General features: G+C 47.7%; 3 protein-coding genes across 3 annotated transcripts in view; 2 read left to right on the forward strand and 1 right to left on the reverse strand.

Moving 5' to 3' along the window:
• Nucleotides 1–4,163: 4,163 nt before the first annotated feature.
• Nucleotides 4,164–17,167, reverse strand: part of LOC135821749 (inactive C-alpha-formylglycine-generating enzyme 2-like) — a 29,413-nt gene continuing 16,409 nt past the window's right edge. Inside the window, exons 7-8 of the mRNA XM_065334749.1 lie at nucleotides 5,510–5,663; nucleotides 4,164–4,677 (exon numbers count right to left, since the gene is read on the reverse strand). Coding sequence (XP_065190821.1) covers nucleotides 4,584–4,677; nucleotides 5,510–5,663 — 248 coding nt within the window. The 3' untranslated portion in view covers nucleotides 4,164–4,583. The remainder of the gene's footprint in view (nucleotides 4,678–5,509; nucleotides 5,664–17,167) is intronic.
• Nucleotides 9,916–12,890, forward strand: LOC135806719 (uncharacterized). Its single transcript, XM_065320945.1, has 2 exons — nucleotides 9,916–12,379; nucleotides 12,568–12,890. Exons 1-2 carry the CDS (start codon nucleotides 9,916–9,918, stop codon nucleotides 12,888–12,890), a joined length of 2,787 nt encoding a protein of 928 aa, XP_065177017.1.
• On the forward strand, nucleotides 12,720–16,007 carry LOC135806720 (uncharacterized). The gene is made up of 4 exons (XM_065320946.1): nucleotides 12,720–12,886; nucleotides 13,010–13,803; nucleotides 14,032–14,783; nucleotides 15,017–16,007. Exons 2-4 carry the CDS (start codon nucleotides 13,606–13,608, stop codon nucleotides 16,005–16,007), a joined length of 1,941 nt encoding a protein of 646 aa, XP_065177018.1. The 5' UTR covers nucleotides 12,720–12,886; nucleotides 13,010–13,605.

A 17,167-nucleotide genomic window follows, 5' to 3' on the forward strand; every position in this document is an offset into this window, starting at 1 on the left:
CGCTGGCTGCATCATCCTTACAAGCTAGCCACGCCAGCATGACCATGATGACGTCCCCGACTCTCTTGTGGATCATAGCGTGTCATCTGGCGGCGGCGGTTTTAGCCAGTCCTGGGATGGCGGCCGGACATTGCGTACCAGTGGATAATGCTCAGAGAGAAGTTATCATTCGCTCCTTGAACGCTGTTTGCCCGTTATATGCCAATACGTACAGGCAGGCCAGTGGCATCTATATCAACATTAGCCTGCATGAATATAGCAAGCTTAGGAAGACCTTCTTCTTCTTCAGAGGAGACCAGTTGATGGAACACTACATGGGCATGCTATTGGGGTCTTGGAGTGCTCAGCTACGATATTATCAGCAAAGGAAACAAGATTTGGTGACCATATACCACCTGCTACAGTGGAAAAGAAAGTCTGAGCTGGCGATCAGCTACCTTGTAGACATGCTAATGTGTTCTACCTTTGTGCCTGCATGTACATACAGAACCGTAGCAGACCACGCCGCTGCAGTGTTACCTGTCTCCAGTCCGGCAACACACCATGGCAAGCACTGGACCGTCCCTAGCAGTGCTACTGAAGCCACAGCAGCAAACTCCAGAAGCAGCCTGTCTGGGGCCGGAGAGAACTACACACCCAACCGCAGTGATAGTTCATCTCTGCCATTTGTCACGGACCTGCCCGCACTGAATGCTAGCAGTGACGTCACATCACACCACCAAGTAAGCATGAACGCCAGGACATCAGCTGACATAAGTGATGGTATTAGTAGTGGTGAATCCACCACCAGGTCAACTTCTATGTCAACTGAAGAACAGCATCGGCCCATGGAGCAGTTGAGAGTGCTGAGGCTCTGTTCAGGCCTGTGTACTGAGCTGCAATCAGTGTTGGGGAGTGTACGAAGCATGGCTGGACACTATAGCAAGACACTGCAGCAGAAAAGGATGTACTTTCTGTTAAGTCGCGTCATGGAGTCTTGCGGCTCGGACACCTCGCTTCCAGGACAGCGCGTGCACTGTCTTAACGTTACGGACACTGCACATGGATATGGTGTAGTGGAGGAGATTTACCCTTACAAAGAATCAGTGGCCAACTTGGTGGCATCCAGCGCGGAAGCCGGTTATAGTCCATCCATCTCCAAGGCTAGTACGTATGGCAGACCACCCTCAGTTTGCTTCAACATCAGCACCCGTTGCACCAGAGTACATGCGTATGTTGAGACAGATATTGCACAGCATTGGAACCCTGAAAAGCAGGCAGTGCTGAAACGCTTATACGTGGCGATATGGTCCGTATTGAATGTTACCAGCATGGACATGCCATTCACTGGCAAGTGGCTGCCGTGTGCTGAGTCCTGTGTAAGCAGAGTAATGGACGACAGCGACATCAGAGCGTTTGGCACCCTAATGGCTGTAACGTTCCACGTCTGCATGGTCATCTGTGTATTTGCCCTGTGCTCTTTCTGCCTGCAATGGCGTCGCATGAGCAAGTATCCAATGCAAGTCTTGCTTTACCTAGACCTATGCGCCTTGCTCTCCTCACTCGGCTTCAGTCTGCGCTTCTATGTACCGAGTGGTGCAGTGTCTCTGATCTGCCATGCTGACGGTTCAAGGCTCTTCCAGCAGCCACGAGCAGGAGATGATGCCAGTTTGTGTGCAGTGCAGTTTTCCATCAGTTACTATTTCCTGCTGGCATCCAGTTGCTGGTGGGCATGCTTAGCGCACTCCTGGTATATCACATTCTCACGTCTCTACTCACCTCGTTCTGCACCGCGCCACGCTTGCGCAAATGCTGCTACACAAGAAGCGGCCGCGACGTCTAATTGCCATCTCCTGGCAGTGTATCACATGGCATCGTGGATCCCTGCACTCATTCTACTTATCATTGTGCTGGTCAAGAGGAAAGTTAGTGGCGTGCTCGTGTATGGTTTCTGTTGGCTGGATGATCCTGAGGACGTCTTGTACTACTTGGTCGTACCACAAGGTGTGGCACTGCTCACTGGATCCTTGTTCATGTGCCTGGGTATGAGACACCTCTGGTCCGTACGGCGGACTGTGAAACGAATGCTGCTCAGCGGCCGAGTGGCAGCACGATCGCATAAAGGGAAGAAGAGTGGTGCGGCGTCAGGAAGCCAGCGCTATATGATACAGATGCCAGTGTTCGTAGCTCTCAGTGTACTACTGGTGGCAATGCAGGTCTCCATGAGTATTCATGAAGTAACAAGCATGACGGATTGGAAGCAGCGTTTGTTGTTACGAGATACATGTCTGCAGTTGACGTGCACTGATCCAGGCAAATGTCCGCCACTACCGCGTGCTAGAGTTGCCTATTTCCTTGCCAAGATCTCCGCCTATGTTCTCGTCAATGTGCTGGGGTGCGCCTGGGCATTTCTAAGTCCCAGGAATTGGTCCATCTGGAAGAATCTCATATGTTCCACATTGCTACGCGATTCGAAAGCTTTCACATCAGCCGGGCGTAAGCAGGGCCTGAGCTCAACTCGTGACTCTCGCATATCATGTGACACCAATGTGACACAACTGAGCTGTCACAGCATGCACGTACCGCGTGTCGACTCCATAGTTTCCTCTGGCTCGGATACAGCAAAGGCGGGCACAGCAATGGCACTGTTACAGCTGGATACACAGGCTATGAAGGCTGAGACGACATTGCCGGACCTGGAAGAGCACTGCGATAATGAAACCCTGGACATCGTGTACAGCGAGACCGCACACTGAGTCATATGTAATGAACATGATTGCGTTCCTCGACTAACAGCTCACAGCTAGCACTCATGATCAGATAGCAATGGTGTGCGTCCGACGCCCGGATGCATGACACCTTCAAGGCAAGCCAAGGACATACACACCCGGCTAACACTGAAAATCATTTACATGACCTGGTGCATGGTGCAGAAATATTTCTCTCTCTAAAGTGAGGCATGTTAGCGTCACCTTTGCTATACCCAATTCAATTGATTTGTGAACAATCAACCTTCAACATGGAACACAATAATAATACAGCAACGCGTTAAGGTAGCTCAGGCCTATATCTCAAAAAAATATCGGAGGTCAAAGACCACTTTCTGTCCGATTTTGTTCAAATTTTCAGGATTGAAGCATCTTGAGGGCAAACTGTTACTCCCAAAATTTGGCTAGTGTGTAATGAATCCTTCCCTATATTTAGGACCTGTGAAAGCCACACCCATACGTTCGCATTTACGTCACGAAATAAGAGAAAACCCATACTTTTACAAACAGGAGTTCGCTTTTCATTTGTTTCTATGCATATGAGGCAGGTTATACTAAACTATGATATAAGTGCATTTCAGTTCTTTTTTGGAATTCAGGACCACTATAATCACCCCCCCCCCCCCCCCCCTTAGGGAGCATCTCATAAGTTCGCATTTATTTTGCAAATGTAACGCATTTCAAATAGACTTTACCCCCCTACCTCCCCCCTCTATTCGAAAGTCTTATGGCACATTTTCTGTGTTTATCTACATGTACATGTACATGTACATGTACATGTACATGTACATGTCCATGCCCCATGCTTATGTACATGTACACTGCATGTACATGTACATGGATATGAATGTTTTGCCAGTGTGGTAGTGAATGGCATACAGTAGTACCGCATCTACTGAGTACAAGTAATAATATTATTAGTTAGTACAACCAATGACATGTAGATCTACACGTACATAAACACAGTTCCTCCACAACAACTGAGTCTGTACTGCTTTAAAAGCTGACCAGGTACACGGTTTGATCAGGCTGGTGTGACATTTGACACCTCTGAGTAGCCTGCATGCATGCAGTGCAAGGGTTAGCTGATCTGCAAACACAGGTACAATGTAGATCTACACCTAAACACACTCATTTGCTGAAGCTATCTAGCACATGCACCGCACTGACAGTCTCTAGTAGATTGTACACTTCCAGAAAATGTGCAAACTGTCATTTTTCTATTCGAAAAGGGCGCTACCGCCAGTACCGGTATACCGGTATACCCCCCCGTTTCGAAATGCGTTACGTTTAGAAACAAAATGCGAACTTATGAGATGCTCCCTTAATTCTCTATGGAACAAAAATCTCTCACTTGGTATACAACATCTTGCTCCCACATCCTTGCCCTTCCAGCTTATTGTACACTGCCACTGGTTGAAGCCTCCAATATAAATATATTGCAGAAAATAAAAGAGGGGCTGGCAGAAATCTGTTGAAGGTTTTGGCACTAGTATTGTTCCAGACAATTCTGTCAATAGCGATGAAAGTAAGGAAATATTTGAAAACTAAGAATAAAAAGTCCCGAGAATAACTAGTAGGTTCCATTCTCATTGTCTCATTGACAGTAGCCTAAACATTCAGTATTGCCTAATTCAGTCTGGGAACATGGTAGCCTGAAACACCGGATACTGAATACTAATGATGCCAGCATCATGCTGTCTATTGCACCAAGTCATCTGTACATGAAGGACTGAGTGTGCGTGAGCTCGGACTTGGCTGGCAATGAGGGGAATCTTGTGTTGCAGCTGTAAATAGAAGATTAGAACACACGTACTATAAACTAGATGCTTGACATCAGAGTTCAGTCTTGCTCTTTGATTTGCCTTTAGCCTTCTTTGCACATCGGAAACCTAAGTTGTCTGAGCCAGAGTCCGGTGTATTACCCATTCTGCAGTTGAAGGACACAGAAATAGCTTAAATCAGGCCTGACACGACCAGTCAACAACTCCTAACGACTAACTGATAATTATCATGAATGATGGATATATTGCAAACTAAAATGTTGCGATGCATATACTGGTTGGCTTTATCGATTCTTGTCGGCTGTACTCATGTACCTCGAACACCAGGCCATGAAGACATTCCATGATGCCGTTGCTACATTAGCTGTGATCACCAGTCAAAGAGTTTAAATGTACCCAGGGTTAACTACTTTGCACAAAGAGTACGCCATCACTAGTCTGGCTTATGTTCGAGGTCAGTCGGCCACAGCCTTGAGAGTGATCATGTCTTGCATTCACCACGGTCCGACGGATCATTTAAAAATGCCTAATCTGGGACCGAGACATAACTACTTTCTGGAACTAGTGTCTTTCTCCGTCTCCTCCATGCCACGACTGCCCACTACCCACTATCTAACCTCCTAAGCCTGAACACAATGACATAAACACAATGGCATAAACACAATGACATAACACAATGCCATACACACAATGACATAAACACAATGACATAAACACAATGACATAACACAATGACATAAACACAATGGCATAAACACAATGACATAAACACAATGACATAACACAATGACATAATACAATGACATATTCACACACAATGACATAAACACAATGACATAAACACAATGACATAACATAGACACCTTACGCCTGTGTGGGTAAGAACGTCTACCACAGCATCATATTCAGAATTCAGTAGATGCAACAGTCATGCAAACCTCTTCCAATATAAAGGTACTGAAGTAGCATTCAACTGACCGCGTTGTGACACGTGCGATATGATTCTTCTCGCCTTCGACCGTATCAAGGTAGGATCCACCGCGCAACACGTATTTCTTCTCCTGTCCACCACTCTCGTCACGGAACTGATCACTGGTCCATTCCCACACGTTACCAATCATGTTGTACATGCCTGTAGTGGTAGACAGACACAGTTGACATCATCCATTCAAGATCAGACTATCCAAGTTAACAATATCAATGATACTGACAAACCTATAACCCACATTGCACATTGACGTCACCTACCCTTATAACGATATCTGCGTCAGACCAAGAAATATTGTTATAATATTATTACTTGAAGTATATGCATTTCCGCGGCAATGTCAGCCGCACAATGGCAACCCACATATTCGCATATGCCAAACTGTGCCACGTATCCGTACAAAAATGAAAGAGGGGAGAACAAAAAAATAAATAAAAACACAAAAGAGGGACAAAAAACAACAACAACAAAAACAGGAGAGTAACGATGAAGGACAAAAATAAAGGAACAGAACAGGCCAAGCACGAGTAATATACATGTATAACAGAAGGGTGGCAGAAGACTACATCATGCAGCATCCACGAACGAGGAAAATCGACCGAGGGACATGATAAAGGGAAAGAGAGAGGATGTGGACCGGGGACGGGGAAACAGAGAAAGAGAAAGAGAGAGATACGATGAACAAAATACCAAATTTGGAAAGAATTAACACAACAAATGAAGACAACAGGACGTGGCGTGCTGACCTGGCGAGGAGGTGGATGATGGTGATTCCTTGACAGCCGCACAAGCTCTGATGGTGATGGCGGCTTTCAGCATGCACCGACTCTCGAAACCGACTCCATGACGGATGCGCATCAGTGTCGTCCACCCGCGAAATCGCTTCAGTTTCCACCCGCGACCACCTCGCCGAGGGTTCAGCCGAGAGCGGGGCATGGAGGTGCTGGAGCTTAGTAGCTGTTCATTCCTCGGCAATGGCAAGTCCGGCCAGCCAGTTTGATAAAAACTTACTCTCTCCGAAGAGAGAGAGGAGAAGCGTTATAAGGCCAAGTAAAAAAATCGATTATTTATCGTCAGCGCCCGCCCCGATTTTTCGCCCTCCCGGCCAAATTATTTTATTTTTTAGTTACAGTAAATATACTGTATGTACTGTGATCTATGCCTATACGGCCTCTAATCAGCGTGGCTGTAGATCTTGGAAGGCAAAGTCCGCAGATTAAATCACACGTGTATCATCGTGCTATAGGCTTGAAAAGTGAAAGAGATTATCAGCTGCCGGATTCTCTTTGTTGTCCTACGTTGGTTGTTTCACTTTTCCCTTTGTGTATTCTCAAAATTATCTTGCAAGATGTTATTCGTGGCTGACGATTCATCTGCATCACATGGATTTATCTCACTCTGTGCAAAATGGCTTCAAAAAAAGAAAAGTGAAGAAAGAGGTATGTCTAGAGGTTGCGAACACCGACCATACAGCCATACATGCAAAATAAAAAATAAAATAAAATACCTCCCGTCCACCCCGATTTCTCGAGAAAATCTGACGATAAACAATCAATGTATGATTTTACATGCCTATTAAAGGGTAATATTTTTTATAAGGGTCACTGGTTCATTTCATACACATACACTCCTTGAACTTGGTGATTGCCCAGGCATGTACAGAGCCATCAATCCGTAACTCCATCACTGTGATCAAGGATATTAACTACTAGGTCCAGGCCTCGCCAAAGAGAGATGGTCTCCTGAATCAGATTTGCTCCCACCAGCAGCAAGATGGGCCAGCAACTGCAAGCCGTGCTCCACTTAAAATGTTTGTATTACGTGGTGGGTGGAGAACATAGATGGATGGGAGCATTTCCTCCAGTGCCACCCTTTTCTCATGGAGCTATGCGAGGTAATGGCAGCAACGACTACCTGGCCTATGCTGACGGATTCCCAGCCTATGATAAGAGAGATGCCACTGCTCACCTTAAGTCGCTGGAGTCATTCTCCTTTATCTACTGTAAATATACAAAATTTCGGCACTTCACGATTTTTGACATTTCGGCGGCGATTTATTTTCGGCGTGGGGTAGAGGGCATGGTATAGTGCGACAGATGCTGTGAAAAATTTCATTGGCGTTTTAATTTAGGCGTTTTGGGTCGGTGCCGAATATAGCCGAAATTAAATAGCTGCCGAAAATTTGTATATTTACAGTATGCGATTGTTTGCCTTCATCGAGTGCTCTCATACCTGAAAGAGCCAATGGTACGGGTACAAGGAGTGGCACAACATCTATGTTCTGGCCTCAAGCTCGTACAGGAGTGCCGCCAAGAGCTTTGCAACATCCGTAACGATGACGACGAACTGAAAGCGTTTTCAGGACGGATCTTAGACCACAGCTACCGCGTTGCCAGGAAGTCAGACATCGAGCCAGTCACTCACTCCAAGAGTTTGCCAGCGGCAGCAGCACCATGCCAACTTGCAGGGCGCTGATGTTGACCAATATCATCGCCTGACGGTCCTGGTTCCATTTCTGGACCATTTAATTGTTGAACTGGAGTCACAGTTCAGCAAACACCTGGAGAAAGTTGCACCTCTGCAAGGTCTCCTGGCAAGGTCAGTCTCAGCAGCCTCCTCCTTCCAGGATGTCCAGGATGTCCAGGATGTCCAGGATGTCGAAGATGCTGTCAGCTTCTACAGGGTAGATAGACTTGCCGAATGCCGACATCGTGGATGAGGAGTTCTCCAGGTGGAAAAGGAAGTGGCTGGCTATTCCCCTTGGATCCCGTCCACAACGTTTACAGGAATGCCTGAGAGTATAATTATGACTATGTTACTGTGTAACTTATTTTGTGTCCGGTTGACACCCATGGAATTTTATCTTCGAAGGGGCGTGTTATGTTATGACGTAATGTCGTACAACTTTAGCTCTACTGTGTACCGTAAAGTCGCGGATAAAAGCCGGGTTTGCATACAAGCACATCGCGGATAGAAGCCTGAAAATCAAACGAGTCAAATGCATATAAGCCTGTCGCGTGTAGAAGCCTGGCTTCCATGCAAGCGCGGATCGGGTAGGTCAAGAGTGCATGCGCTATGTACGGTGCATAGTAAAACTGCCGCCATACCGGTAGTCAGTGGTAGATCTACAAGTGTCGCGCGTATAAGCATGTGCATAAAAGCCGGGCAAAAATATCAGTGGTGCATATAAGCATGGTTTGCATACACATAGCCAGCAATCGCATGTCATCACGTACATTCAAAATCAACATAATTTTGCGAATCGACCTTTTTTTCAGGATCACTTTTCAACGAGGACGAAGCAAAGTCGGCCGAACGAAGCCTAGAGGAAGAAAATCACCCTCTCCACTTCACCATCACGATACTGACATAGATACGAGATGAAAGAACTAAAAAATCCACAAGAAAACTGTACGGCCATCATCGCGCTGACTTTGGTCTGACTTTGGTCTAAGAATTTCTATCACGATCAAAAATGTACGAGGAGCACTCAAAAATACGCCACAGACGTACCTTTATCGCTCTCTACTCCTTTTTCAAGGCACAAAAGTCGACTCTCCACTTTCAAACCAGGAACTTGACATACCAGTGGTCCTTTTCAGCTGCTCCACGAGCGCAGGAAATGTTCACCAAGGGGCGCAGAGCAGCATCCATTCCAGAAAAAGAGCTAAAATACGAGTGAGACTGCATGCCTGAGTACATGAGTACATGTATGAGTACATGCAGAAAATAGTCAATTTCAGCGTTTCTGCTCCAAACAGCAACTAGCTTCGACTAGAAACAAAGATTACACCAAAGGATCAAACAACAACCATTTTCTGCCGTTTTTTTGCAGATGGCTTCCTTGTGCTTGGCCCAGCACGCCAAAAATCACACCTCGGAGGAGTACAAAAATTACAACTCTCAGATGTCCTCGATTGCTGGCCATGAGCCTGGTTTGCATTAAAGCCTGATGCAGAAAGCGGCTTATATGCTTATAAGCCCGGCTTTTATCCGCGACTTTACGGTATGCACTAGTAGTACAGGATCCGAAGCTCAAAAATAAAATTGGGTCTGCCACTTCACTCCGAGTATTTGCCGCTTTCAGAGCTGATAGGTGATGGTTATAGAAGGTCAATTTTGTTTGTTGGCCCTTCTGAATCGGGGAAGGAGACGAGCGGCGAGAGGGTTTTCGTCGACGATTTCGCAAGCCTTCTCAAGCGTTCTCAAGGAGGTCGCAAATTTATTTTCGCCGTGCGTCCGTACGCGCATGGCTTGAGCATGCACACATTGCGCACCCACGACAAACATTTGAAAAATTTAGGAAATGACGACGCCGTAGAAAATGACGACGCTGGCCGGGGAACTTATTTGAGGAAGCACGAGGTCTTTCAATTTCAATCCCACGCGAGTAAGCATGGAGGAAGACGAGAATTGTGCCTCCTGTGCACAAAGTCCAGGTAGTGTTGGGCATTTAGTGGCTTCAGCCAGTACTCAGGTTTCGGAAATTTCGTGGGGCTCATGTTTGTGCCACTGTGTGAAGATCGAAGGAAGCGAAAAGGAGGAGAAAGTAAATTTCACGAACACCAGCTGGTCTCGAGTGGTATCTGCTGCCAAAATTCGCCAGGACGGCACATGGGCCTTTCTCTGCCAGGAGCAGTGTAGCACGGATGAGAGCACCCCGCGTGGCTGGTACCATAGGCGCTGCTATGCAGCCTACACCCACAAGAAGACTCTGAGTCGTTTTGAGGGAGAGGAGAGTGGTGGCCTTGTCAGCAATGTTGACGCAGAGGAGGTGGGTGACGCAGATGCCTGTGAGGATGAACCTCCCAAGAAGCGTGTTATGACACGAAGCAAAGTGACAACCATCGACATCACTCTGTGTATAATATGTCAACAAAAAACAAAAAAAAAGAACCGGAAAGCTGAACCGCTTACCCTCTGTTCAGAATTCCGTGCTGGCGAAAGCCTGATCCGTGCGGCAAATGCACGTGGAGATGAAGCAGGCCAGCGGATTTTACTTACCCTCCAGGAGGGCAGTCCTGATTGTGTAGCATCGGACATATGCTACCATTTCTGCTGCTACCGTAACTACACTCATTCTAGCACGGTGGCAGCACTGGAGGCAAAGAAGACGACGGCAGTTGCAGACGACAATGTGTACGATAGAGCCTTTGAGTGGCTAGCTGTATGCATGGAGAAGGAGCTCTTCAGTGAGACAGAAATACGAGCGATGCGTATGGACAGCCTGACGTCCAAGTACAGCGCCAAGCTGGCAGAGCTCGGAGCTGCAAGTCAATACCGACGATGGCTGCTGAAGAAGCGCCTGTTGGAGCATTTTGGAAAACGCATCAACTTCGTCCGTCCTGGTCCATTGTCACCCGAGAGCGTTGTAAGCAGCTCCTTGACAGAATCACAACTGCTACAAGTAGTTGGTGCAGCAGTAGCCAAGGCTGAGGCAGCCCAGCAGTGCGCCGACGAATATGCTGGAGATGATATGGCGGATGAAGATGCACCTCCAGCTATTGATAGCAGCTGCAAGGTACATGCCTTCCACACAGCCATGGCTCTGAACAACGCCATCCGTGATCAGCAGCCCACAATACCCACCATGCCACATGCCAGTGATATCGTAAATGAGAATGCGCCAGTGCCAGACATCCTCTACAATGTGCTTGCCATGACCATTGTCGGCCCTGAGAAGTGTGACATTGGTGACCTGACGGACTCCCGTGTCCATGTCCCTGCCGACATCCATTGCAAGATTTTGGCAATTGCTGAGGATATTGTGTATGCTGCAACTCGTGGATCTATTCTGACACCAAAGCACGTAGCTTTGGCGCTTACTGTCCACCACCACACGAGGAGCAAGCACATGGTGGATCTTCTCAACCAGTTCGGCCATGGCATATCGTATTCAAAGCTGCGAGAAGTAGAAACCGGGTATTCTCTCGAAGTAGCAGGAAGTTCCGCAGCCAGCAGTGTTGTAGTACCCCGTGGCATTTCCCAGCATGGAGGTGATGTTCATTTCTGCTGGGACAATAACGACCTCAACGAGGAAACTCTGAGTGGCCAAGGGACGACACACTGCACCAACGGCATTGTGCTCCAGCACTCGCTGCCCTTCCAGGACGATCCGTGTCCACCAGAAAGTACGAGCCGTGCCGAGCCAGGTAACCAACGCCGACCGCGAAGTGTTGCCCCACCTGCAGTTCCGAGCCTAGAATACAACTGCGGTGCGAGACCAAGACCTCCTCCAATGGCCCATCCAGTTCCTGATGCACAAGGCTCGATTGACCCATTTCTCACTGTGGCATCGATTGACCTGATTTGGTTCTTGTTGCGCGCAGACCAGACGGTATCACCGAAGTTTGGTAGACCTGATGACGAGTCACAACTGGTACCCGCATGGTCCGGCTTCAATGCTGAACTGAACCAGTCAACCGCGCCAGGGACACCAACAACAGTCGGTTACCTGCCGATCATCCCAGCATCGCCTACAGCCATGAGCACAGTTTATGAGCTTGTTGTCCGGTCCCTCCGCACATCGAAGAAGCTGAATCAGCCACATTGTATCATCACCGCCGACCAAGCAGTTTATGCCAAAGCTGTGGAAGTTTGCTGGAAAAATGCTGAGCTGAAGGATGTAGTCCTCCGCTTGGGTGCATTCCATACGTCGTGTGCCTTCCTTGCTGTTCTTGGGAAGAGGTTTGGCAGTGCTGGCTTGGAAGACCTCCTCGTCGAGTCAGGCGTAGTTGGCAGCAATGCGTGCAAGCAGGTGATGGCCGGCAAGCATTACAACCGCGGTGTTCGCCTCCATAAGCTTGCCTTTGAGTGTCTGCTGGGAGTGAACTGGAAGCTGTACGAGGACAGCATTGAAGGTGAGGGGACAGAAACATAGGAGTTGTGCTGCAAACTTTCTTTATTGCATTCCATCTGTGCACACTAGACGAAGTGAAGTAGTTTGAGAAATGGTGCCTGTTGTTCTCACTCCAGTGGTCTGCATGTAGCACTTTGTGTTCTAATTTTCTGACCTATGTACATGTGCGTGTGTGTTCATGTATTGAAGGTGGAGGAGACACGGTGTCAAGCGATCTTGAAGGAACTTTGTCAGCATTGCGCACATCTGGTATATTTGATGGTGCTGAGTCAGTAACCAGTTCATCCAGCTACCAGAAACTTGAGCAAGGGTACCGAAAGCATGTTCAGCTACAACGCACCAGCCCAGCATCACCCATGGCCCAGTTTTGGCTAACATACCTCGACATGGTTGGCCTGCTGCTTCAATTCATCCGAGCTACGCGGACAGGGAACTGGTCGCTACATCTGGCATGCATAGAGAACATGTTGCCATGGTTCTTTGCATACGATCGACAGAACTACTCCAGGTGAGATGCTTGGGCCCTTCATTAAGTTATCAGCTGTGTGACCGACGCAATTAAAACATTTTGCTTCAAATACGAATCATTCAGTTCTCCTAAATTGAGTTCTCATTACATTGTGCTTCACAGGTACCTGTCGCTGTATTGGCAACAAATGCGTCAACTGCCTGCTACCAACCCTCCTGCCCACAAAGCCCTATCAGGAGGTTGCTTCTCTGTTGCAAGGTCTACGAACAGCTTCTCGAAGGTGGCTGTTGATCAGTGCATTGAACAGACCATCAACCGGCAAAGCAAGTCACATGGAGGACTCATTGGCTTCAGTTGCAACCCAGGTAAGGGCAAAAATTCGTAACAACTGACCAAACTTCAAATTATCCAATAGAACATACATGTCCACTGATGGGGAGATACTTCCTGATGATCCCACATGCAAGATCAAACAGTAAGCAACCAATGTACACTATGCAAACACAGTGCTGCCCACCTGCATCACGAATAGGAAATGATTCGACTCTAATGTGATCCTGAACAGTTGTGGATTACATGTACATGATGATGTATTTCTCCTTCCCTTTTCTGTATAATTGTCCTATAAAGGAACTGTTCACCGCTGGGTGCTCACAGCTCACGAGCGAGCGGCTGTTGCAAGTGCATGTAACGACCTCGTCAAAGCGGAGGACTATGATGGCACAGCACGTCCACACAAGGACAACACAGACAGCAGAATGAAACGGGATCAAAGCGACTATGGGAAGCTCGAAAAGCGGTTGGCAGAGTTCAGCCATCCGTTCCTTGGTGAAGATTTGATCAGCCTCTCCAGTGGGAAAGTCTGTTCTGCTCAAGCAACCTCCGATCTCCTATCCAGTCACACGCAGGGAAAGAGTGCAATGAGCAAGTTCGTGGCAGACCGCTTGGAGAGTCAGGTAAGACGGTTATGATTTTGCAGCACACCATGTTAAAAGTCTTGACGTGTGGATATATGATAGGATGCATGTTTTGGTGACATACTTTGTTACCAAACACATTGAAATCAAAAGTGACGCTGTAGGGGATGTTATAATTCCGTTCTGTACTCCGTAATCCATGCACTACGTTCTAAGTTGTCAACCCATTTGTGTGTGTGTGCATGCGTGACTTGTTTCTTCCTACAGGCAGTTGATTTCTTCACACCGATATTACGGCTGAACCTGAAGACGTTCTCGGAAACCAAATCTGCAGCAAAGAAGTCTTCCAAGACAACAGCGATCGTGGCAGATAGGAGCTTATTCGGCCGGCTACTAGTTATGGCTCAATCAAGGTCATTCGACTTGAAGGAACTCTTCCAGCATGAGCTTGGACCAGTCCCATGGGCCCTGGCCAACGCAGACGGATCCCTTGTGAAGACTCCAAAGAGTAAGCGGCTGCTTGCTCTTGAGAAGAAAGTTGACCCACTGGAGTCAGTTCCGCGTGGTCCTGCCGTTATGGTCGACGCGATGGCATTACTGCAGAGCTACACATCTGCGCCACCGACATTCGGACAGCTCAGCGAACAAGTCTTCAAGCAGCTAGTCTCCTACCTTCCAGCTACACCTCCAGCACGAGTTGACTTCATAGCAGATCAATACCACACTGCGTCGATTAAGTCGTGCGAGCGCTCAAAGCGAACGGCCTCAACTGAGCCCCTGCGAGTGGCAGTACAACGTCCAGACCAGGCTATTCCTACTCAGTGGAAGCGGTTCATGGCAAGCGGAGCGAATAAGGCCGGCCTAATCCAGTTCTTCGCTGACCATTGGAGTTCTACACCGGAGCTCAAGGCAACATTGGGTGTCAGTCGCAGTGTATTCATAACAGTGGGACAGCAGTGCTACGTGTTGCAAGAAGAAGAAGGGAAATGGACACTTTCACGGCACCAGGCAGTGTCCAGGTTAGTATTATAAAAGACAAACAGTACAATGTCATGTTTATTGCGACTTTGACTATTGTCAAGCAAGTGGTATAAAACATTTGCTGCATATTGGTCCCACAAGTACAAGTAGGATATTGCTGATGGATTGAATTCAGTGATGAAAATCACATAATCTGGCAGAGCCATGTTATCGTTCTCTGAATGCCCGGGAAATCATTTTGCTCTTTTTACAATTTTGATCATGTTCACAGGTTGACCAGCAATCATGAGGAAGCAGACACCCGGCTGATCCTTCATGCCGCTGATGCTGTGCAGCAAGGATTCCCAGATGTTGTCATTCGGTCGCCAGACACGGATGTAGCCGTGATTGCCATTGGCTCCGCTAGCAGCATTCCCGGTCGGCTCATATTCCAGACTGGCACGCAGCAACGGAGGCGGTTCATCGACCTTACCCAGCTGTCACAGAAGCTGGGCCCCCTGGTTTCGTCTGCAATTGTTGGACTGCATGCTCTTACTGGGTGTGACAGTGTCAGTTCCTTTTCTGGGAAGGGAAAGACTGCTCCGCTGAAGCTGCTCCTGTCAAGCACGCGAATGGCAGAGGCACTGGCGACACTGGGTGTCAATGCTACATCGGATGACCAGCTGCTTTCTGAATGTGAGTGGTTTGCGTGTGCCTTGTATGGCAACCCTGGCCAGCAAGACATCAACAGCCTGCGCTACCAAAAGTTCTGTGCGGCCACATCCTGTGCTCCGCACAAACTACCGCCCTCACGCGACGCTCTCCATCAACATGTGGCCAGGGCTAACTACCAGGCCCACATTTGGCGGAGCGCCACCACTGCGATGCCAGAAGTACCGAGTCCAGTGGGCCATGGCTGGCAGTCGGAGACTGACGGCACGCTTTCCATCTCCTGGATGCTGCAGTGCGTCGCTCCTGCTGACATACTAAAACTGGTGAGCTGTGGGTGCAAGACAAGGCACTGCGTAAGTCAGCACTGTTCGTGCAAGAAGGCGTCCTTGGCTTGCACGGACATCTGCTCGTGCTGCTCATGCGCCAATCCGTTTGGGGCCGTACTCGAACAGAACGACAGCTCCGGTGCCGCAGATGTGGGAACAACTGCATGTGAAGGCGACCAAAACAGTGAGAGCGAGGAAAGTACTGGTGCTGACGACTTTGAAGAGTCTGACTCCAGCTCAGATTCTGATGAGGATCCAGAAAAGGAGTTTGACGACTCGCTGTAGACACTGGCAACTGCACCGTCCTCCCCTGGTCCAAGCCACCCATTGTGTTTGTGAATTATGGCTATGGCTGTCAACACACCTAACCTGTTCACACATTGTATATAAACTGCTTGTACATAGCTTGGCTTCTAAAGTGATGACGCTATCATCCTACATTTTATTCCAATGTACATATTAAACTGGGCATATTGTCCATGAATTGCACAGCACTGGACATGTCTTCCTGACTACAGTTGTAGTATTTATTTATTTAATTTTCGATTGAGTAGTAGTGACTACAATGCGTTTATATCATTTCTACTCTAACTCTAATTTAATCCAGTGCTATTGAAGGTGTGTGTGCCTGAGAGTGAGAGAGAAGCAGGGAAAGGGTCCAAGCTTACCTTCGCAGAATGATAGGTGTCCCTCGTATCGATCGTATCAACGAAATTCCAATCAAGAAAACATTTGAGATCACTCGCGAAGCGGTGTCAAACTACACGACACGACGGGTAGTTTGTTGGCTGCCATTGCGAGTGGGTAGTGGAAGGACCAAACGATATCTAGGCTAGGCTTACGAAGTCCCTGTGCTTTACATCTACAAGAGCGAGAGTAAACTTCTTGACCAAGAATATGATCAACAACAAAGTGAAGTCGCCGACCAGATCAGACACTCGCTTTGAGTTTTCAAATTTGACTGCATTTGGTTGTCATGTGCGTACTCTACGCAACTCAGAATCGGCCCGAGACGAAAGGTGAGCAGTTCAAGTGACCGACGAAGCTGAACTAAAATAATTGCCTCTCGCGGAGCTCCTTCCCCGATCTAGACGGGCCAACAACTACCATTCGACTCCACAACAGGTACTCTCTCCACCTGTACAGTTCGATTTTACTCGGATTCTAGTGGCAGACCACTTTCAGATTTAGACACTTTTTTTTGTCCTGGATCCCCGACTATAGGTTTTTCCACATTATGCGAAAAAATAATGGAAAGATGTGGATGTAAAACTTGATTTTGTGGGGAAGGATGCCTTTCTCCAAAAAAGATAGATCTAGAAAACAATCTAAAATGATTCAAAAATCACCCAATGTGCGAAAATTATTCGCCCGTTGCCATGGCAACAAAATGGCTGCCAAAGGCATTCGAAGATGTGGCCAAGTTAGTTTTGGCGTCATGCAGG

The sequence above is a fragment of the Sycon ciliatum genome, chromosome 1 (assembly GCF_964019385.1).
Source record: "Sycon ciliatum chromosome 1, ocSycCili1.1, whole genome shotgun sequence".
Classification (NCBI taxonomy): domain Eukaryota; kingdom Metazoa; phylum Porifera; class Calcarea; order Leucosolenida; family Sycettidae; genus Sycon; species Sycon ciliatum.

Excerpts from the sequence above, each read along its gene's own strand:
- LOC135806719 (XM_065320945.1), top strand. The coding sequence starts at position 9,916 with ATGGAGGAAGACGAGAATTGTGCCTCCTGTGCACAAAGTCCAGGTAGT. Across the intron at positions 12,380-12,567 it reads GTACGAGGACAGCATTGAAG|GTGGAGGAGACACGGTGTCA; the intron begins GTGAGGGGACAG and ends CATGTATTGAAG.
- LOC135806720 (XM_065320946.1), top strand. The coding sequence starts at position 13,606 with ATGAAACGGGATCAAAGCGACTATGGGAAGCTCGAAAAGCGGTTGGCA. Across the intron at positions 13,804-14,031 it reads CAGACCGCTTGGAGAGTCAG|GCAGTTGATTTCTTCACACC; the intron begins GTAAGACGGTTA and ends TTCTTCCTACAG. Across the intron at positions 14,784-15,016 it reads CGGCACCAGGCAGTGTCCAG|GTTGACCAGCAATCATGAGG; the intron begins GTTAGTATTATA and ends TCATGTTCACAG.